This window comes from Colias eurytheme, chromosome 8 (genome assembly GCF_061535395.1).
Source record: "Colias eurytheme isolate Ceu_HAF_F1 chromosome 8, ilColEury1 Martin Lab GWU primary, whole genome shotgun sequence".
Taxonomy (NCBI): domain Eukaryota; kingdom Metazoa; phylum Arthropoda; class Insecta; order Lepidoptera; family Pieridae; genus Colias; species Colias eurytheme.
Genome location: NC_142987.1, coordinates 4,422,260 through 4,445,355, shown reverse-complemented (window position 1 = coordinate 4,445,355; position 23,096 = coordinate 4,422,260). Strand labels below are relative to the sequence as shown.

General features: G+C 32.3%; 4 protein-coding genes across 4 annotated transcripts; 1 reads left to right on the top strand and 3 right to left on the bottom strand.

Moving 5' to 3' along the window:
* Positions 1 to 4,484: 4,484 nt before the first annotated feature.
* On the bottom strand, positions 4,485 to 5,772 carry LOC149906438 (uncharacterized). The gene has a single exon (XM_090105009.1). The coding sequence runs from the start codon at positions 5,770 to 5,772 to the stop codon at positions 5,014 to 5,016; it is 759 nt and encodes a 252-aa protein (XP_089961135.1). The 3' UTR covers positions 4,485 to 5,013.
* A 695-nt stretch (positions 5,773 to 6,467) lies between these two features.
* Positions 6,468 to 7,370, bottom strand: LOC149906437 (uncharacterized). Its single transcript, XM_090104229.1, has one exon. It carries the CDS (start codon positions 7,321 to 7,323, stop codon positions 6,517 to 6,519), a length of 807 nt encoding a protein of 268 aa, XP_089960355.1. The 5' UTR covers positions 7,324 to 7,370; the 3' UTR covers positions 6,468 to 6,516.
* A 254-nt stretch (positions 7,371 to 7,624) lies between these two features.
* LOC149906436 (uncharacterized) lies at positions 7,625 to 8,257 on the bottom strand. Its single transcript, XM_090104262.1, has one exon. It carries the CDS (start codon positions 8,255 to 8,257, stop codon positions 7,625 to 7,627), a length of 633 nt encoding a protein of 210 aa, XP_089960388.1.
* A 596-nt stretch (positions 8,258 to 8,853) lies between these two features.
* LOC149906435 (uncharacterized) lies at positions 8,854 to 21,932 on the top strand. The gene is made up of 7 exons (XM_090104422.1): positions 8,854 to 8,962; positions 10,399 to 10,602; positions 12,449 to 12,539; positions 13,353 to 13,402; positions 19,211 to 19,394; positions 20,465 to 20,582; positions 21,726 to 21,932. The coding sequence occupies exons 1-7, from the start codon at positions 8,854 to 8,856 to the stop codon at positions 21,930 to 21,932; spliced, it is 963 nt and encodes a 320-aa protein (XP_089960548.1).
* Positions 21,933 to 23,096: the final 1,164 nt, after the last annotated feature.

The following is a 23,096-nucleotide window of genomic DNA, read 5'->3' as shown; positions in this document are numbered from 1 at the left end:
ACCCAATTAGGTATAATAAGGCAACGTGGATAACGAATGCAGACACCTGTCGCCTAATCCCATTATTTCCCTTTTTATAGCAACTGGTATCGTAAGTGGTGTAAGTATGTTGTATTTGCTCTCTATAAACATTACATGCTTCATAATACATATTATTTAGTATGCAATAAATGAGAATGTAAATTTTTAAATAAATATTATTGTGATTTTTTTTGTCTCATTGACTACTTTTTATACCTACGATTATAAATAAAGAAGCCCACGATCGCAATACTTTTAGACAAGTACAATAAATGATTTTAACATATTTTTTTCTGTATGAGTAATAAGTTATTTTTAAAATGTTCAAGTAATAACGGTCACTCTCATATAAAAAGAACTGGGTCATTAAAAGGTCAATTACTTATTTGAATTGTACATTGTACATAATATCATATACATATCTTCTTTTTTGTTTACATACATCAGGTATATTCAAGAAGAATTATGTTGATGTAGGTACCACAATTGTATAATGACTTTTTTAACTGGCGAAAAGATGACTGATTTCTTCCAAATCACGTTCAACTTTCCTAAGATAGTTCGAGTCTCTATATGTTATAATGCCTGTTTTATATTATCTAGATTATTAAAAGGAGAATGTACATATGTTTATTTTGTTTACCATGTGTTCCAGAGATTTATCGATACATGAGAATTAAGAAACGCGGAAGCAATACACTGATAAATATTCACTAATATTGTTAGCTGCGAATTTATTACAACCAGCATAAAATAGGATTGAGACTACGGATGGAATAATAGATTAGGATGGATAAGGATAGAATATGTAGGTACCAGCTAGTCACATAATATGTGAGATATAATTATAAGGAATATGAAACAATTCAGACGCGCGCCGCTGTAATTGTGAATAATTGACTTGTTTTTTTTACTGATTGGTAGTGGCCCTGCCTTCCAAGCCAGAGGTAATGAGTTCGATTCCCACCCAGGGCAAATATTTGTGTGATGATTTATCAAGCATATGATTTCCATAACACAAGCGAAAGCTTAGTATGGGATCAGATCGTGCCGTGTGTGAAAATTGTTCTGAAATATTCTTTTTTTATTATTGATACACCTACCTATTCATATAAAATTCCCTTAGAATTGTAAGCCACCCTCGGTATAAAGAACGTCCATTACAAATGCAATCGAATGAGCATATATATCACTAGATAAAATAGAAATAATTTAGAATAGATCAGTAGTGATAGATCATCCGTGTAGATCATTCAGTAATAGATTAAATGTGTGATATTTTCAATATTTTCATAGCAAGTATTGAAAATGGCAGAGGATTTATCGTAATCTATAGAACAATAAAATCATACACGGTACAATGCGAACAGATCAATACCAAACCCGAATCAGGAAAACCCTTAATCACGCAAATAAATCATTTGGACATGCGGATAAAAAGAGAATATATTATTTTAAAATATTTTCCTAAATAACGAAATTTAAGAATATCCAACGTATAAAAGAGTATTCATGTTTTGTGAATGACTTCATTACCGTCTACACTTTTCATTTTGCGTGTCTTTGAAGCGCGGATTTATCTGAAATTTGACCTTAATAGATGTCAATCTTTATATCTCAATGTTCTAATTAATATTAACAAGTGTTCTGTATTTTGAAACATGAAAAATAATATCTTTATAAGAGTACTTATCTGTGTCTGTTTATTTATAGATTCTATTTTTTTATTATCTTCCAAAAATAATAATTATAATTCGCAGTTCTAAGTAAATGATCACAAAATATGTAAATTGAATGTTTATTTTATAATAAAATAAAATAAAATAAGCCTTTATTACTGCAAAAACATTACAAACTACTACAAAAATCTTATACTACTAAATGCCGTTGACAATATTCCTTATTTATTCCTATATTACATATATTGTATATTATTTTAAACGTTTTTAAAACTATTTTCTCTGTTATTTTATTTCATTAGCTGTTAATCTATATAATCGGCAAACTTGTTTCTTCTATGGCAGCTTGTCTTCCGACAAAGGCCTCCTCTAAGGATTTCCATTTTGCTCTATTTTTAGCTATTCTGATCCATTCCGGGCCAGCTATCTTTTTAATATCGTCTTCCCACCGCTTGAACTGTCTTCCCCTTTTCCGTATACCATCGCGGGGGTACCATTCCGTTATAGTCCTTGTCCATTTTTCTTCCTTATCTCTCAACATATGTCCAGTCCATCTCCATTTGAGTATTTTAGATATAGTTTGTACATTTTTAAATTTAGTTTTACTTTTAATTATATTCAATTTTATTCTTTCTATTCTCCGAACACCAATAACGCTTCTTTCTATTTTGTTTTGACATACATTTAATTTATTTAGTTGTCGATCAGTCAGTGCCCATGTTTGGCAACCATATGTTAAACATGGTAAAATGCATGTGTTGTATATTCTTCTCTTACATTCCATAGGCATTTGATTGTTTTTCATGACTTCACTTAGGGACCAGTACTTTCTCCAGGTATTTGCTACTCTTCTATCTATTTCTTTTTGCATGGTATTTGATGGCGATATAAGTTGCCCTAGATATACATATTCGTTTACATACTCTATTTCATTATTGTCTATTCTTATTATATATGTTTGTGTTGAATTTGTCATAATTTTGGTTTTAAGTGTGTTCATTGACAGTCCGGCTTTAGCACTAGCGACACTTAATTGCTGCAGCATTTGTTCTAGAACTCTTGGGCACTCGGAGAACAAGATCAGATCGTCTGCAAAACGTAGGTGATTTAATTTTTCGCCGTTTATATTCAAACCGAATTCTGTCCACTGCAGACCCCTAAAAATCATCTCTAGGACAGCCGAGAATAGTTTTGGAGAAATCGGGTCGCCTTGACGAACACCTCTTTCTATTGGGAACTCTTCTCCTGTTGTTTCCAGTCTCACTTGCGCAGTACTTTTTGTGTAAATATTTTCCAACAGTCTTATATATTTCGAAGGTACTCCCTGCATGTCCAAAGCTTCCCAAATGTATTCATGTTGCAAACAATCGAAAGCCTTGTTGAAATCGACGAATCCCAAATAATATTTTTTATTGTATTCCTGATATTTTTGAATAACTTGTCTCAATACATGAATGTGATCCATCGTCGAGTAGTTTCTTCGGAAACCTGCCTGCTCCTTCGGTTGGTTCTCATCGAGTGTCATAGTAATTCTAGAGAGTATAATTTTTGAAAATACTTTATAGATGTTTGAAATAAGGCTTATCGGTCTATAATTTCCGATATTCCCTTTGTCCCCTTTTTTATGCAAGAGAATTATTGTTGATTTGGTCCAGTCGTGTGGGATGTACTCGGTTCTTACGATTTCATTAAATAGCTCTGTTAGATGTGGGATGATGACTGTGCTAGAACTTTTGAGAATTTCGTTTGTAATGTGGTCGGGGCCGGTAGCTTTCTCGAGCTTTAATGAATTTATAGCCCTGGCTGTCTCTTCCTTCATTATATCTGGTGTATCTTCTTGATTAGCTCTATCCCGTTTTATCCTGAATACTTGCGAACTAGGATTAGGGTTTTGGTACAAGTTTCTATAATAATCGGAAGCAATTTTGATTATTTCTGGTCTTTTTGCAGTGCAAATCCCGTCTTTAGTCGTAACATTTGGCATCCATGATTTGATTTGATCTAGTTCCTTCAGGGCTTTTTTAATACCTCCCGTTCTTTCAATATACTTTCTCATTGTATTCGTTCTTCTTAGTTTTCGATCTTTCCTTATCTGTTCATTGATTTGTTTACTGATTTCTGATATTTTTTGTCTGTTAGTATTTGATTTATTCTCTCTTATCAATTCTTTCCTTTCGCAAAGCAAATTTTTGGTTTCTATCGATAGTATGTTCTTTGACTTGTTTATTTTCCTAGTTTCGGTTTTGAGTATATTTAATAACTTGTCGTATTTTTCTTGTGTTGGTATATTTTCTTTTACATTTTTAGTTAGAGAAATTTTAAGGTTATCTAAAAAAGTGTCTGTGTTATTTATATTGTATGCGGGAGCTGCATATTTGTTATGAAATCTCCTGCTTTTATTTGTATTCCCTACTTTAAAAGTGGCTCTAACCATTCTGTGGTCTGTGTTAAAATTAAGATTTTTTATTACAGTAACATCATTAAAAGCTTTCGGATTATTAGATAAAATGAAATCAATTTCATTCCTATTTAGGCCATTGGGAGAAACCCAAGTCCATTTTCTCGCAGGTTTTTTCTTAAAAAAGCTATTCAGGATACTTAATTTATTTTCCATCGAAAAAGTCACTAGTTTTGTGCCATTACTACTTCTTCTGCCATATCCATATTTTCCAATAACGTATTCTTCTCCTTTATTGCATACTCCAATTTGTCCGTTAAAATCACCCATTATAATGATGTTTTTCTTGCACTTATTAAGAGTTTCTTGTAATTCTGTATAGAAAAGTTCGATTTTTTCGATGCCTTCAGGTTTGTTAGATTCGGTTGGGGCATACACTTGAATGATAGACCACGGTGTATTGTTATTTTGTGTCGGTATGTTTATATGAAGGACAGCTATTCTTTCTGAGATCCCTTTTATTTCTTCTATTTTGTCTGCCAAGTGCTTTTTAATTAGAAAACCTACTCCATACATACCCGGAGTCTCGCCTTTATAATGTAAAATATACTGTCCATTATCCAATATACCTTCTCCAAGACGTCTCATTTCGCTGATACCCAATATATCCCACTTATTTTTAGATAATGCTGTGTCTAGTTCTAATAATTTTTCTGGGGTTCTCAGTGATCTAACATTCAAGGTTGCTATATAGATATTTTTCGTTTTATTCTGGGTGTTACAATTCATCCTTAGAGGGTCGTGGTCATTATCCCCCGCGATGACCAGTCGGCTTGGGGGAGAGTTATTGTTAGCGCTAGTTTGATTCTCTTTTTGTTTTTTATTAGTGGAATTCCGTTTGCCGATGGTTGGTTGCTATTGGTTTGTTCCTGAAGGGTAGTTAGAAAGAGAGTTGGATCGACCACGCATTATATCAAAAGCATTTATACGGTTTACTTTAGATGATGTCGACGTTTGTTGTCTTTTTGGTTGGTTGTTAGGTTGGGGTGACAAAGATACTTCCCTTTTGCGCTTATCATTATTTGTTTTGTTTTCTTTGATAACCAACTTATCGTAATTTATGTAAGCTATATTTCCCTTGTTTCTTTCTTCAATTAATTTAGGTTGTAAAGATTTTCTTATTTCTAAAACTTCTCTGGGATAATCTTCAGTAATATAAATTTGTTTGTTTTTAAGAAATTTTTTCTTTTTCATGATTTCATTTTTCTTCAGGCTATTTAAAAAGGAAATTAAAATAGGCCTCGCTTTGTCACCTTCTTTATTAAACCTTCCAATGCGATGAATTTTATTAACGTCACATTGTTTCACGTTTATTTCCAGATCATCTCGAAACATATCTATTACCGTATGCAATAATTCTGTAGTGGTATTATTCCTCTCCTTTATACCAAAAATTACAATATTATTGTTTCTTTTTTCCCTCTTCATATACTCTATCTCTTTCTCAAGTCGTTCTACTTTTAATTTCAAACTTTTGTTTTCCGCTACAATAGGTTCCAATTTAACATCTATTCTATCCATTATTGTAGTAGTTATGGTATCTGTTAATTTTTCTGATTGGTTTTGCATCTCAATTTTCATTTTATCAAATAACAATTGAAATTGTTCTTCCATGTTGTAATCGTATAATGAGACGCTTTATCAGAGTTAAATTTATTCTATGGCAGCACTGGTGTTGTTTTGACTATGTGTCAAAGTCAAAAAGTCAAACTGACGTAATACTTGTCGTGTAACGTGTTTTGTAATGACATTTGACAGATATGTGCCGGTGCCCGGTTTACTAACCTCACTCTTTTGCGGATAGTTTCAACTTATTTCCAGTGCAAATTTATAAATATGCCACAAATTGTTGATGTAGTTTGCACTTCACAACTGCGCCGTTATTATTCGCGGCAAATTGTATTTAGTGGATTACTTGAACTATTTTTAAACAAGATTAAATGCGGACTGACAATAAAGTGATGTTTACGACTCGAGACAGCAAACGTCCAATTATTTTATAGTTTATTTTATAGTTTTATACAAATTATAAATATGAGTTTTACAATTGATTCGAAAAATATTAATGTAGAAAAACTATTATAAAAAGAAATTTTCGTAAGTAATTTAACTGATGAATGACGCATTGATACGAATTTGTCTATTGTTACGAGGATAAAGGGAAATAATAACAAACAAAAGATTGTTTATTTCTTTAATTGAGTTTGTGGAAACACAATACAATTCTATAAAATATAATAAATTAATATAACATAACTTTTAATCAACCGAATACTAACTTATATACACATTGGGGTCAATTAAAGGTCAAATGTAGGAAATAATAATTTCTGCTTACGCTCAACTGGGATACTTAAATTACTTAGATGTGCTAAAGTTACTAGACGTTGTTTGCGAGTACGGGGTCGTCGATTCTGCTGGTTTTACTTCAGGGCAATCCTCCCACATCCACCAAACGACAAATAAAATTTCTACATTCACTAAAACAAGAGCCAACACCGGTACCGCGAGTTTACTAATTATCGCCTTCAAACTGCTCTTTGCTACAAAAAGAGGCTTCAGAATGCTGTGTATGAACGTGTCCTTTAATCCCTTTAAATCTGAACCACCTAGCAGTGCGAGGCCGAGGTTCAATAAACCCCCCAATTTATTCGGCGATCCAGAATCAAACAGTCCAAACCTTGGTTTCCATAGCTTGTCAGTGTGTATCGCTGGCGGGCCCAGAACACTAGGTGTCTCTTGGTAGACATTAGGTGACCAAGGCACGTAGTTCGGTTTGTCAAATGTATACTTCAATGGTTTATTAAAAGTGATTGGAGTTACAAATTTCGAAGCTACTCTTGATTGTGGATGCTGTGGATACTCATCGTTATCTGTAAAGGCGTTGACAGTATCGACGAAATCGTTGAATGTGGGTGAAGATTTACTCTCCTGTGATTCCATTCTGGGCGCTGATTTCGCTTGCATTAAATTACTTTGTTCGTAAGGCACCGAATACATATTCGGGTAATAAATTGTATTCGGAAACGATGCCATGTGTCTTTCGTTTTCCATTGGCAAATTTTGCATTTCTATTGTCCGTAGTGTTCCAGGATCTCCATAGGTGCAAATGGTTAAAAGATTCAAAAGGATCGCAGCAATTTTCCAAGAACTGATCGTACTCATGTTGTTCACACGAGCAGAGCACACTCGATTGAAATGACTGAACTCGAAGTAACAAATTTTAACGTGTGATGTATAACTTTATAAGAACGTATGTTGATGTTATTACTTTTATAAACACATTTTCTAAGTAAATACATATTTCCAAACAAAAATGTATGTTTGTTTATCTACCATTTAATATTTTCAATTTATAATATAAACATATGACATTAAGCCTCACTCATCATAAAATGAATTTATTAAATCCACAAACATTCGCAAGTAAGTCGTTGAACAAGCGCAGTTAATGTTTATTTACGTGTCAGCTTATATCGATTCCTGAGTTGCAGTCCATTGACATACATTCCGCGACCTTGTCCCCAGCTAAAATGCTTAACAATATTTTTGCAACTGGGCTATCCTCTTCAACGTCGTCAATTATGGAAAATGTGACTGCGGCACCGAAGTTACTTCCCCAACCACTCCTGTAGGACTTTTGTATAACACATGCAACCCTTTCGGAACAATCCATTATCATTCTCGAATGATGTTTCTTCTTCTTCTTCTTTTTGAAATACCTTATCATTTTCGATATTACGGGCCACATTAAAATCGCTTTAAGCCCCAACTTCGCGAACACCATAACACTTAGCGGTAAAAGCAAAAGTTTGCCAGCAAGAAGTTTTAATAATACTATGACCGTTGCCGAAAGCATTATTTTGGCAGCACTTCCTAAAAGACTAGCGAGCGACGAGAGGGTGTCTGTCTTTTGGCACGAACCATGGTAATAACCGGGATCAGAATATGTTTTTCGTATATCAGGATAATAGTTGGAGGAGCCAGTGAACAAATCCAGAAATGGAATGGGGGGTGATTGTGGGGTGACCGTGCTGAGAGCTTGTTCCTGAGCGACAGCCCGCGATAAAACGTAAAAAACGACAGCGGCGACGAACATGACTAAAAAAACTGTTCCGCATCAATTGCTGCATTTCATTTAAAACCTTCGCCATGAAATCAATACTTTTCCTCGTAAAATGCGATTCAAACTAATTACACAGTCTAGTATTTGGTAAGTATATAAATTAGGTCATTAGTTGAAATCAAAGAGAAACTGCTATGGTTAAGGCATTGGGTTTAGGAAAATGATATGAAAATGTATGCCTTATAGTAAATGCAACCCAATAAGGATGTTAATAAAGAAATTGAAGTGATAATTTTCAGAATCGATTATACGAAGAACGAGAAAAAGATTCAATCAAATATAGTCAACTTATTTTTAAATATAACTCATTAATATTTAAATATCAGAATATGTATTTAATTCAGATATAATAAATTTTCATGAAATTGGCTGTATGTAAAAACACCCGTGCTTCATTTTTTTTTTTTCTTAGAAGGCGGGAGAAAGTTATTTTTAATCTGTGCTTTAATTTAAAAAAAACTACACTTTCCTAACTTTGTTCTATTTTTATAGCATTCATCCAATTGATATTTTGCATTTTATGAACTTAACCATCGTTTATAAAAATTTATAACATTTAAAACTATGAAATGGTTGTAATAACAAGAAACTCTTTTAGAAACATGTGTGAGAGCTTAAGTGCTGCATCAGAAACAGAAATATCAACAAGAAATATTGTGCCACCTTGGTGTTCATCAGGTTAAGACATTATTATTTTTTATTATACATACTATAAATAAAACAGTGTTACAAAATTATTTTTAGACGAATTCACATTTTATTAAGTATAATTCACGATTATAACAAGATGTACGTTTAATAATATTACTGAATAATCATTGATAGTGTAAGAGACATCGAGAATATTATGAGCGTTATAACAATAATCCATCACGTTGGTCAAGTCCAGATTTATGTATTTTATCATCGAACGTTTTAGGACATGCCAGCGATATTTTCTTTCAACAAAAATATATTCGTATCCTTCCCCTGAAGCGTAATCAAAATCCGTAGATTATTTCTAGTGATTCGAACAAATTATATCGTTAAAAGCAATTAATTCGATGACTTCGTCAAAATAACTGTTTAGTCTTTAGGTAAAGTAGGACAGAATAACAAGTAGGACGCCCCGAGTGCCCTCAAATCTTTAGCCAGCGCGTTAACTCACTGGACCTTATGAAATCTTGTTTCAGTGCAAATTTTATAATCCAAGTATTTTCAAAGGAATTTTTTTCCATTTATATGACTCCAAACATATCTACTATGTACTAAGGAATATTTTTTTATTTTATTTATAGTTTGTTTAACAATACGATTTTGTTTTTGTTAATACCTATATTTTGTTAAAATTCTGACAGCAAGTGTGTTGTGTTGTATAATAAACGAAATATACATGTTTAATTTCTACATCTATCACCCCGTTCACTCTTGAACACCGATAGACTCTCAGCAGGTAAATTGTTAAACAATTATACGGACATTAAGTGTTGTCCGTCCCTAATTTGAGCGACCTAAAAACCGAATAGCAAGCAGCTTGCATAATGCAATTGGAGCGTACTACCACCTGCTATGAAATGAATGACGAGCATTTGCACAAAATATTAAATGAGCTTCATTACGACGGCAATCGTGAAACTGCTGGGCTATAAAATATCGTTAATTTAATTTGGAAACCGGCCTGAAACATTTCACGTTTGCAAAATATGTGTACCTAATTTGGAAATTACGAGAAGTATTAGATTAGGGAATCTATGTATGGGAAATTCAATTACCTTGCCTCATACATACCTTGAGTCCAAGTAAAGAAATGGTACAATATACTATTTTTATAGAGACAAATTTTTAATAAAATAAATTAAATATTATACGAGTCTACAAAGCAAATATATCAACATCAAATATTATTCACGAAAGTTAAAATTCCCGAAAGTATTTTAATTACTAATTACGACATAACTTATACTTTTAAAACCACATTATAAAGCTTCCAAACAGTAGGCAGTTCTGACAGAGAAAATGTTCTGAATACTCGGCGAAGCTAAAACTTTGGGGCATTAATTAAGCGCAATCCCACACACGCTAAGTAAATTACAAAGCTCAGGTAACCGTAGTCCATTTACTCCATATTTCAACAGGAAGAGTTTACGAAAGGCGAAAACCACGAAAAGTTTCATCTCGAGAATTAAAATCCTCGTATCCTTTGCGAGAGAACATTTGGGAATACCAGAACGATCGGTCACGTTGCAGAAAATATAAGAAATGCTCTAAAGTCCCTCCTAAGGGAAACGGACGACTGAAATTAAAACTCTTAATACTTTTAACAATAACTGGATTATCGGGTGAGTACACTTAATTAGACCTTCCATTTACTTTTTGTGCAGACTCAAAGCGCCGTTGTTTGCCTAAAAGCGAACTTCGCTAACAAGGCTTGGAACTAACAAAGATATGTTCACTGTTAGTTTTATGGAGCACGTCCTAATTTGATTAAGATGTATCCTAAATCCTGTTCACAATTTAGTGATAGTTCTTGCGAATTGAAATCATCTATGCATATGAATATTGAAATTTTAGCTCAATTTTACACATCATGAACGATAATAATTTGATTCCTCATTCCGCATCTGACCAATTGCATTAATCAATTTTGCTCATTAATATGGAATTATCATTATTATAGTAGTTGCTCATTTAAATCGAAATAAAGTATTAATTGTAGGCAAATAATTCCAATAAGTGTTTTAAATAAGTCACTTCGTTTAAACAACGCTTTAAAATGTCATAATAGCACATTCTGAAAAGCATTTTGTAATACGATTATTTATTCAATAATATCATTGCAAGTGTAATGAGAATTTGGTAAACTATATTCGCGGAATATATATTATTTGAGGTTTCCATTTCAAACATATCATATATTTCAAAACTAAAAGGAAATGTACATAGTTCTGTACGTAAAGATAAAATGTTGCATTATGCATAATGGGATAGAATGAAAATGTATTATCACCAAATATATTATTTACTTCACAGTTTAAATTTGTTTCGTCAACACCAAAAACAGCCTATTGATTTGTTCCGTAAGATCTGCATTCTGTACGATGTAAGGGGGTTTAGGTTGTAGATCAGATTGTAGTTATCTATCACGCTGACCAAGTGACTTAATAGATATTATAATATTATGTTGTTAAACTTTTTGATCGTACGATATGTCATTTTCCTGGTGATTTTTCTCAGTAATAAATGTGCCAATGAATCGAAAAATCGATATTGTCAATTAATATAAAAGCTATATTTTTCCACAGCATTCTACTTGTATACCGGAAAGCCTACAGAAGATATCCTAAAATTGATAAAGAAAACGAAGCTCATAACTATAAGTACGTACATAAATAGCTTTCTTGGGAGTTACAAGTAATATTGCTAAAATACTGACAAGGCTCTGTAACTAGAGTGCGTTTCACGAAAGAGTTCCCCTGCCGTTATGTTGGCTTACCTGACTGTCAAAAACGAAAATATTTTTTTTTAATCAAAAATGACAGAGAAAATATTCTCCTTTCTAGGCAGCCGACCCCGTAAGATACGGTATAAGGCTAGGAAGACAGGAGAATATTTTCTCTGTCATTTTTTATTAAAAAAAAATATTTTCGTTTTTGACAGTCAGGTATGCCAACATAACGGCAGGGGAACTCTTTCGTGAAACGCACTCTAGAGAAGATACATCAACATAATATAAGCACGTTAATATTTGAGTAGAACATAAAAGGATTACAGTGGGTTTCCAGGCATCTATTAGATTAGATATACAGTTATGTAATAAAAATAGAACATATTCGTGTAGAAGTAAAGATATTAATAAAGTGAGCAGTTAGAGACACATGTTATTTATTTCAGACCACAATGAATTAATTATCCTACACTATAAGTTGTTATCCTAATTTCAACCTAACCTGTCTGGTAGATTAGAAAATACATATACAAAATTTATCCTAATTTGCTCAGATGTTATGAAGAGCGTACAAACACATAAACTGCGTTTATTGATTGCATGCAAAATTAATTCTCAATATACTGATACAATTATAGTAATACCAAAACACTGATTAGCTAATTAATTAGTCCCTAAAATATATATGCTTTTATAACATATCCATAATTAATTAAATTTGACTAAAACCTTATTCCCAGTGAATCAGAAGCCCGTAGCAGTAGAAGAAGAATGTTGTTATAGAATGAAATATTTAACCACGCTATTATCAAGATCGGAATATGTTTTAAGGTATATATGAACAAATTATTTTTAGATCTAATATAATATTTTTGTTAATTATACTAATGATACTGACCAAATTTTCATTTTTTCATTTTCATATAACAATATCTAATAGCTAACAGGCACATATTAAAACGTATCAGAGTATACAATATATATTCTATATCTAGTATAGTATAAGTCTAGTAATTTTTAAACAATTAAAACAGGAGGTTTTACAATAAAGATATTCATAAAATAATTGTTGTTATATTTCTATTTTACTTGTTTATATTTTGCGTTTTCCTGCGAAAATACTAAAGTAATATCAAAGAAACTTCATAAGGTAGTAGTTAGTTGGAGTCCAGGGCCTCGTTATAAGAAATTTTTATACCAAGATAAAATTTGATTTTCGCATAAAAAGCTAAAGAAGCTAGATTCATAACTTTCAACAAATTTATGTAAATATGTATATCGTAGAATCTCGATCTGCCTATCGGTTTGAACTACAGAACAGATTTATTTACGTATAAAAAACGTTTTTGAACAATTGAAGTCAATGTATATCTTATGTTCAAAACCAAACATATATGACATAATAGAATTTAGAATAGGGAAAGGCTTCGCAGCAATCTGACACAAAAGAAGAGCCCATAAATCCACATAAACGACGCGTAATTAATATCTCACTAATAATTAAATATCGTGTTACCAAAGCCTCTGTCTGAAATATATCCATAACGAACATCCCACATGATTAGTACCACAGTTATAACACATAATAAATGTGTAGCAGTGAGCACGCAATGCGCCTATTATAAAATTTATTAACCCAACCAGAAACACGCTCCGTATACGAAGGACACTGTTCACATCACAAAGCTATGGAGGTACTTATAAATTATTTTAATTAATTAGTCTAATTAATTTCTGTGTATGTGATGTAGTTCTACGCAATTTAGAGTTAAATGGCTTTAATTCAATTATTAGGTTTTTAGTAGCAATTTGTTTCGTATTGTATTCGTTAGTTTGTAATTAGTGTAATATAATATCGTAAATATTATAGTTATTATAGTAGGGATATAAATTGCAAAATATGCAATAGTCAGTCTATTGCATATTATGCACACAGAGCGAGTAGCCTCGTGCGAAAATGCTTCGCGCTGCTGCTGGCTCTGTGTGGACCCGCCTAATCATTATTAGATATTCAGAGATTTAATTAAATTCATATCATAATTCAATCTATAATAGTTAACAAAATTTCATACATATAACTAGTAGTATACATTCTGTTATATTTTGATACAAAGTTTTAATGAAATCCCATGTGAGGCCTGAAACAGAGAAACAGCTTCACTGTTACATATTTGAAAACTACCTGGCTAGGCTGACCCCAGGCTCCCAGGCACCTGAATCTTTTAATAATGTACAGATCTTCTGTGCCTATTGTGATGCTATTCCAACGGTCACCTACTGGTTAGTGGTAAACTTGAATGTTTGATAACCCAGCAAGTTTAACCGAGCGTTTCTTTGGCTGCAATCCAAACTACGTCTTTGTTTATTTTTATTGGTCCTTTAAGATTTGTCAAGTTAAAACCTTCCTCGAATTTAAGAGAAATATAAAAGAATGTGCCAAACGCAATAAATCGTTTACTTACTGCGTCAGCGACAGTCTTCCTGTAATGATGGAGTTTTATTTTATAACGGAAATTAAATTTAAGCTAATATTAGAATTATATTATGATAGATATATCTTCTTATATATAAAAATGAATCGCAAAATGTGTTGGTAAGCGCATAACTCGAGAACGGCTGAACCGATTTCGATAATTCTTTTTTTAATATATTCCTTGAAGTACGAGGATGGTTTTTATGTAGAGAAAACGTAAATATGTACCACGGGCGAAGCCGGGGCGGACCGCTAGTCTTATATATAAAAATGAATCGCAAAATGTGTTGGTAAGCGCATAACTCGAGAACGGCTGAACCGATTTCGATAATTCTTTTTTTATTATATTCCTTGAAGTACGAGGATGGTTCTTATGTAGAGAAAACGTAAATATAATGTACCACGGGCGAAGCCGGGGCGGACCGCTAGTATTGAATATTTGTGCTCATAGATTTTGCTCTATGGTATGAACTATGAAGCATTTAAATTTTCCCGTGAATAAAGTTACCTATATTGTAATTTGAAATAGTCAGCGATTTATGCGAATGACGTAGTTAAAACACGTTTCAGCAAAAATATACTTATAATAATTATAATTATTTAAAGGAAACAGCAAATTTTGAAAGTAAATGTAGTAGACATAAATTCTAATAATACGCTCTACAAAATCCTCCCATATCAAATAAATGACTTTGTAACAACATATTCAAAGGAATAAAACAGTGCACAAACCACCTAAAAAGTTTTTTAACTCAGCTTGTTTTAGCGACCATATATCACGCTGACATTTCACCGAAAAATGGTGAAAGCTAAAAATAACAGTGGCGACAAAAGTTGGAAACCACGACTGGCTTGTTGAGTTTCACGCACGACGTTAGAATTTACATAGTTTCATAAATTGACTGATTTAAACACGTTTTCGGTGTTAAGCGAAACACTAGCGATCCTATTTACTAGATTTATATAGGGGTTTCACACGCTTAAACAGAAATAAATATCTAGACGCATTTTCGATGTAGAGTAGAGTAGAACTAAGTATGTGCTTACTTTAATATATCAGGAATATTTTTGAATAGCAGTATTAATAGGTATTAACAAATTAATTTAAATTATCGAGATACGATTCTTCTTTCAGTTACCTATAGCTCGATCTTCTGAAACCCTTTTATTATTATTCCACTGAAATCTAAGCCTTATTTAATTATGTTAATGTTATTACTAAAACTCTGAATCATAATTGAATAAAGCGAACATTTAAATGAAAAAGAAATTAATAAAGTAATATTTGACCTAAATTTAAAATCCATTCTGTAATCCATTGTGTTTGTTTAATGGAGAAAAAAATCCTTAAGGGCTTGGTCTAGTAGTGCAAACAAATGCATCCTGTCATCTTATATGTAAATAATACAAATGTACTAAGGGAAAGTTGCTCCACTTAATTTTTAAAAATTAAATCATTCGTATGCATAATTTAATATTCGTAATAAGTACCAAAAATGACAATTTGAAACAATTTTCGTGAAAATTACACCGGGTGATTTTTTTTTTATCAGTACACAAAATTTGCGAATACTTTCTATTGATATCTTCAACTTCATGTTTATATAACTGATCAACTTTTACAAAGAAATTTGGACGAAATATAAAAAAAAAATAAGCTTTCCATACAAAATGCATAACTCTATACATTTTTTTCGACCTAAGTTTCTTAGTGAAAGTTGTTCAGTTTAACTAATAAAACGGATAAACAAATTTTGTATATAATAAAAAAAATGTAATGTTTGTGTTAAAAAATTATTAAATAGAAAAATACACAAATGAAAACAAAAGATATTTATTTCTGACTAGCTTCCGCCCGCGACTCCGTCCGCGCGGATGTCAGTCTTCGCGTCTTCTACAGATTTATTATACATATTATGTATAATATATAGATTTATATTGATAAACCTAATAAATCTTTTGCTAGCATTCTGATGCTTTATCGGTTGCACTGGATTTATCTCTTTTTTTCAATCGCTTGAATGATATAGGATGGGTCCTTGATGGACATCGAATGCTGAAGTCTCGAATCAATCAATTCTGACAGTAGGCAATTTATATAAAATCTTGATAATGGTCCATCATTTTATTTTGCCTAAACGTTACATACTTTTTTATATATTCTATTTTTAACGAATGATTCACTCCAGTCCAAACAGCAAATAAGCAGACTTCTGCTTCTGCAACGTTTAGTTGTCCCTGAATTTGGAAAAAATAGTCATGATTCTTATCTATGAAAAAAGTGTTATTTTTTGCATTGTATTTCAAATATTAAATTTTTTATTTTTAACTGCATCTACCGCATTCATGTCTTTTGCCGGAATTAGACATTTAACTTCTACTAGTCCCATTTTCCCTTTTTGATATGGGAGTGTATAAAGTAAATTTTTTAGATATTTCTCGTTATACTTTTAAAAAGTTATTATTGTCATTTTGCTCATTAGGTAAAGTAATTTCGATATCAGTTTTAAGTTTTTTGATACCTGCAATAATAACGTCATAATCGCCTGCACATACTTATCGATTACACCCTGTATACAATCCACCATCCACATTCATAATGTTTTCCTGTCCTCCTCTCCTTTACGCTGTTCACCTATACATTTTAAATGAGTAAATCTGCTACCACTGAAGGATGTTTCATTGTGATCAGCATATTTTCACCACTGTTGTTGATTATTTGTTTTTCATTTTTAATCAGCAATTGGGAATCATCAGTTTTGATTTTTGCAGATTGGTGATGTACCCTAACAATACGTCGAAAAGGGAAAGCATCAACGAATTATCGTTTTCGTCCTCTTTTTTTATTCTTCGCGTCTCTGTTACTTCTGTTTGTTTAGTTCTCAACACCCACTGAATTTTCTATGTTATTGTGATCTTCCATTACATCTGAGTTTTGATGATGTGATGATAATCCATTCGTTTTAATATTGGTACTTAGAGTTGGTAGACTAAACTAGAAATGGCGGACTAAATTTGTCAGCGCGTCTGTAAGATCAGAATATAAAACCAACATCCTGTATTTAAGTTACAAAATTAATAATCAAACAAAATGCCGCTACGTTGAAAATGACTAGAAGAAAAAATTAAAACACCTCGGATAAATTTTGGAGTAAACAAATCATTTTCCCCGTATGGGGATTTCCCCGGATGAACTTGGGAAGTTCAAGTTCTCAATACAAGTTTATATTATATTTCGTATTTCTCAAACGAATAATAAACATTTTTGGAACTTCAAAAAAATTATATTATAAGAAAATTTATGAGCTTACTTTAGTTTTAAAGAAATATACATCCCTTTACTGACACCCCGTAAAATAAAGAAATTGTTGCCAATCACCTGTGCAATCTATTTGGTTTCATTAACTTTATGTTCGAAGATAATTTTTTTTCTAGTATTTTTTTCGTTTATTTTCCATATCGAAATCAAATGTTTAAAAATACGAATATTTGCACAAATCTAAGATAAAAATAATCAATTAAATTTAATGAAGTAGAGCAACTTTCACTTCGGTATGAAGGAAAATCGAGCGTAGAGCACACGTCAGAACGCTCCGGCCCAAGGAGCGCGACTAAAGAAATTCGCTAGAATTTTTCCTAATTATTTTAAATATTTTTTTAATATTTAAAGAATTATCAAAATTCAAAAAAAATGTTTTTTAAAGGATTAATACTCATTGGTCTTCAACCAACTCGAATAAATTAATGGAAAAAATAACTTTTAGCAGTATTTATCAATAGATTTTGTAAGGCAAAAAATGGGAAATTTAATGAATTTATAACGTTCTAATTAAGAAAATCATAAGTTTTTCGGCAATTGTATTCAGCAGTTTTTAATAACGACTATATAAGGATAATAATGCGCTGATCAGATTGTGTAAATTGTAATCGGTTGCAACGTAGTGAGTGCACAAACTTAGCTCGAAATGTCTTTGGGGGAAAGAGACTTATCTTGAAGGCCTGATTAAGGTAACACAAAGTAACTTTACAAATGTGAAAAAATTCACGCGCATTGCGTATATAACACTAATTGATAAACAAGAAAAAAAAATTCAGTTTATCATTTCATTAGCCGGGAAAAAATTGTCAAATAACTTGTTGAAAACGCAATTTTGCTAGACTGCAGCCTTAGGGTGCACTCACACACATCAGTCACCGTCAAGTCACCGATGACTGATCGGTGACGGTTTGTGTACGTATCCACAAACACCAGTCACCGTCATGTTGTCCGTCAGTCACGTCGCCGGTTTGACTGAATCATTGAACACATACATCAGGTTAGTGAGTGATTAGACGTGTGTCACGCTAGAGAACATGTAGCAATTGACGGTAGCACGACGCTGACTGAACTGAGACGTGACGGCACCGGGTGAGTGGGGATAAAAGTATGATACATGTATGGAAAGATTATTTGACGTGCCTGACCGGGGACGTCACTGATAGATTTCGTGCCGGCGACTGTCGTGTGGGAACAGAGTCATACTAGAACTATTGATACATATTTTTTTTAATCCTGTCCGGTGACGTGCCGTGACGGTGACTGATGTGTGTGAGTGCACCCTTAAGCTTATTTATATTTTACTTACAATTTTCATCAAACTTTTCACAAAATATTTTAAAACGTCATTATAATAATTTTAGTTATTTCTTATTTTATAATTTACTTTGATTTAAAGTTATGAGGACGTTGGTGTTATGTGCTATGTTTTATAATAAGGTCAAAGTTTTCAATTTCATTATAATATTTCGTAGCAAATTCTGGGAACATTTTCTTTGCACTATAATTATTTAGCGCACAGACTTCTTCGTTCTGTAGTTTCGTACTCACCACCACTACTACTTTCATTATTTTAAGAGGTAGACTCACATCTATTTTTAATTAAACGATAATTGACATCTTACACATTAATTTTTAAGCATCTCAATTTGCATTATATCACACATTCCATTTAATTGATAAGACCCCGAGTGGATAATAAGTGTAGTACAGAAACAAACAGGAACGCAATAGGAAGCTACATAGCCGGTGCGAGCGTTGTAAAGGGTAGCGACACCGTTGAGTGGGGTAGCCGCGTGGCGCTGTGGGGAGTCGTGCCGCTGTGGCGAGCCGCGCCTCCCCCCGACACGGTACTGGCATTGAGAAAACCCACGCCAGCTGATTGTTGGCCTTTTAGGTAATGAGGGAACTATCGCTTCGTTGTTTACATCTTTTGCGTTTTGCGAATTGGAATGTTTTGTTGCTACCTCGCACGTATTTAGCATAATATAGCTTCGCAAAATGGACTTAAAGATGTAAACAACCGTTGTGTGTACAATCTAATGTAAATGGTTAATTATGTACTCCAATATACTTACTATGTGTAACTATTCAAATAGGTCTTGGTTATTGGAAATTTGATTACCTAAACTAACTAGATTATACCTGTTTCTTTTTCAGGCAAAATTATTACGGTGTCTAGTTAATGAATGTCACAGTTGTTCACATAACATCTTCTTATATGTTACTTAGTATGATTACATTCAATAAAAAGCTTTAACAAAATCAAGCAAAGTCGTCGTGCTCTTGACTGATCTGTATTTAGTTGAGTGGAAAATGAGATCTTACAAAAGTGTTTCCATTAAGACGCTAAATGAGGCATGAAATTGATGTCATCAAATTAACATATCGCTTGACTATTTGTTCCCTGTTTCTGCCGACCAATACCAGATTGTTAAATATTCCTAAGTATTTTATTAATAATCCGAACGTTTTGCAAAAGTTGTTTACCTACCTTTAAATATTTTAGACTTGTAAAAAGGGCACTAGAAAAGACAACGGAAGTTTTAAGCTTTCGAGCTTATAATTTAATTTGATACAATTTTTAACAAAAGCAAAACAAAAGAATATCATCATTCAGAATTACAATCGGAATATCTTAAAATACGACGAACTGACTTGTTTTATAAAACTCATTTTAAGCGAGTGACCCACTTACCTTAATTTTGAGCTCGAAAATAAGTGTGTCTATGTCATCTAATTTTGTAGAAACCGCTGGTTTATGAATCTATCTTGAGAGGTTCATTCAAAAATCTGTAGTTATACAAAACTTAATTTTCAAATTGAAATAAGTTAGGTAGGTATATTACTTTTTTCTAATTGGAACATTTACAATTCATTATAAAACTAGATCAATCTCTCTTCACGCTCTACTTCATTTATGTCCATTAAACAAATTCGGAATTTACTAATATCTAAACATTTTAGTGGTTCGTCTGGTAATATTGAGATACATCTACCTCGCTCAACGCAAGTGGCCAGTATTAGTGTGGAACATATTCGACCGGACACTGCTCACAGCGCTCCTAAGGACTTTGCCGTATACGTAAGTATAGTATAGGAGCTATATTTTATGTAGTCTATGGTTAAGCTATTTGAAATAGCATGGCTTAGTTGCTGAGGGTGAAGAGCGTTTGCCTTACGAAGATACGCTTATATTATATACAACCCAGAATATATTGAAATATATTGTGCTCCTTAATTAATTGTTAGGTACTTGATTGTAATAAATTTAAAATAACTTATATATAGCACCTGTTTAAAGACTAAGGTACAAACCTACAAACTTACGAAATATAATTTCTATGTCCTTTAAACCTAATCAATTATCATTATCATTGTCTCGTCCGTTAGTAGATAGTTTTAAAACAAGATTAAATTGAAACGAAGATTATTAATTCAATAAGTTAGTGTAGCAAAATTTTCCACTGACCCCACAGATTATCCTTAGAGAAATTGATTAACGAGATCTCTATCATTATAGTCTGAGGAATTTAATAGAGATAAGCCCGCCCACGACTGTACACATACTTTGGCAATATATATCTATTATTTGTTGTGAACGCGTCTCAAGATCGCATTTATTTACGTGTGTTGTGTTCGCTAAACAATTTTCAATTAATATTATACGAGCTATCAAGAGCACATTCTTATAGATTTATTTTCAAATAAGTTTTTATTGGTAAAGCAATCAAAAACACATTGACTGCATGAAAAAAATAAAATAATAAGTAAGTACTTATTATATTAATTATACCCACCGGGTATAGGTCCACTAGGTATACCATTGTCAAAAAATTACAGGATTCAATAAATATTTGGCGCTTAAATATTATATATCCATTTCTTAATTTCGAATATAGAGTTAAATACGCAGCCACAATATGTTTCCATCTTATATATAAAATTCTCGTGTCACAATGTTAGTCTGCATACTCCTCCGAAACGGGTGGACCGATTCTCAGGAAATTTTCTGTGCATATCGGGTAAGTCTGAGAATCGGCCAACATCTATTTTTCATATGTACCACGGGCGAAGCCGGGGCGGACCGCTAGTTTTTATATATAATTTACTCTAGTATAGAGAGCTCTTATTTTGATGAATTAAAAATTATTATGAGCATGAACAAAACGAGTATCTACCTACGCTCCTTTTTAACATACAGAAGAATGTTCCTTTGTTATTGCAGGGTATCCTAGAAAACGGTACTTGGATAAAAGCAGCAGATGGAATATACCGGTATAATAAGCCAGCGAAACAATACTATTCATTAGACAATAGAAATTCTCCTTTAAAACGCATTGTTTTCCGAGTTTTGTCCAACCATGGCAATCCGAAATATACTTGTGTTTACCGCGTTCATCTTTACAGCAACGATTTTATGATTTATAATTGATGTATACCTAGTTATAATGCATTTTTATTGATAATAAAATATATTCCATATCATTTTTGTTTTATTTGCACCTTTAGTTAACCGACTTCAAAAAAAAGGAGGAGGTTATCAATTCGGCCGGTATGTTTTTTTTTTTTTTATGTATGTACACCGATTAGTGATTACTCCGAGGTTTCTGAACCGATTTACGTGATTCTTTTTTTGTTCGATGCGGGATGGTGTCGAATTTGTCCCATAAAAATTTTATTCGGATAGGCCCAGTAGTTTTTATTTTATGAGCACTTTTGTCTGTATTTGTAAATGTTGCAAGTGCAAGTTTGAAGTCGGTTGTTTTTAACGCAGTTATCACTTGTTTTACTAATAGGTACACAAAATTATACTAAACAGTTTTAACCAAAATGTTTTAACGTAATAGCATTTGCAAGAGTTTAAACCATTCTCGAATACCCAAAAAGACAAACAAAAAATATTAAAATCGGTCCAGCCGTTTTATAGAAGCAGTTAGTGAAAAATACCGCACAGCAGAAATATAATGTATTTTATACTAGGTAATTATTATTTCAAATTCAAAAGATTATAGACTGTTTATTAATCTTTCACGTAAAAACAATCAACAAACAACAACAACAAAACATCAACTGGTCGGATTTGAATGAAACTGTAGGTACAGTAGATAATATAGGTTATAACCTTAGATTACAAAATCTTTTATTTTGTAATCTAAGGTTATAACTTATAACGTGGTTATAACATCAGAATAACCACACACATGAGATTATATTTTGAACATAGTATAAAATAAAGTCGCTTACTCTGTAGGTACCTATGTCCCTTTGTATGCTTTTATCTTTAAAACTACGCAACCGATTTTGATGCAGTTTTTTTATTAGAGTGATTCAAGAGGAAGGTTTTAGTTTAGTATATCATTTATTAGGATTTGTACAAAGCGGGCGAAGCCGCGTGCGGAAAGCTAGTTACACTTAAAATTACATATTTTGATACAAAAGTTCCCGTCTGTACTAAGTGAAAAAATTGATACCGACGGAAAATATTAAATATTTAAAACAAGCTCTTAATTTTTGTTTTATACTAAACTTATCATTATAGTTCTAATTCAAAACTGATGTATAAAACCCATATTTGAAAAAATACACGGGCAAGCAG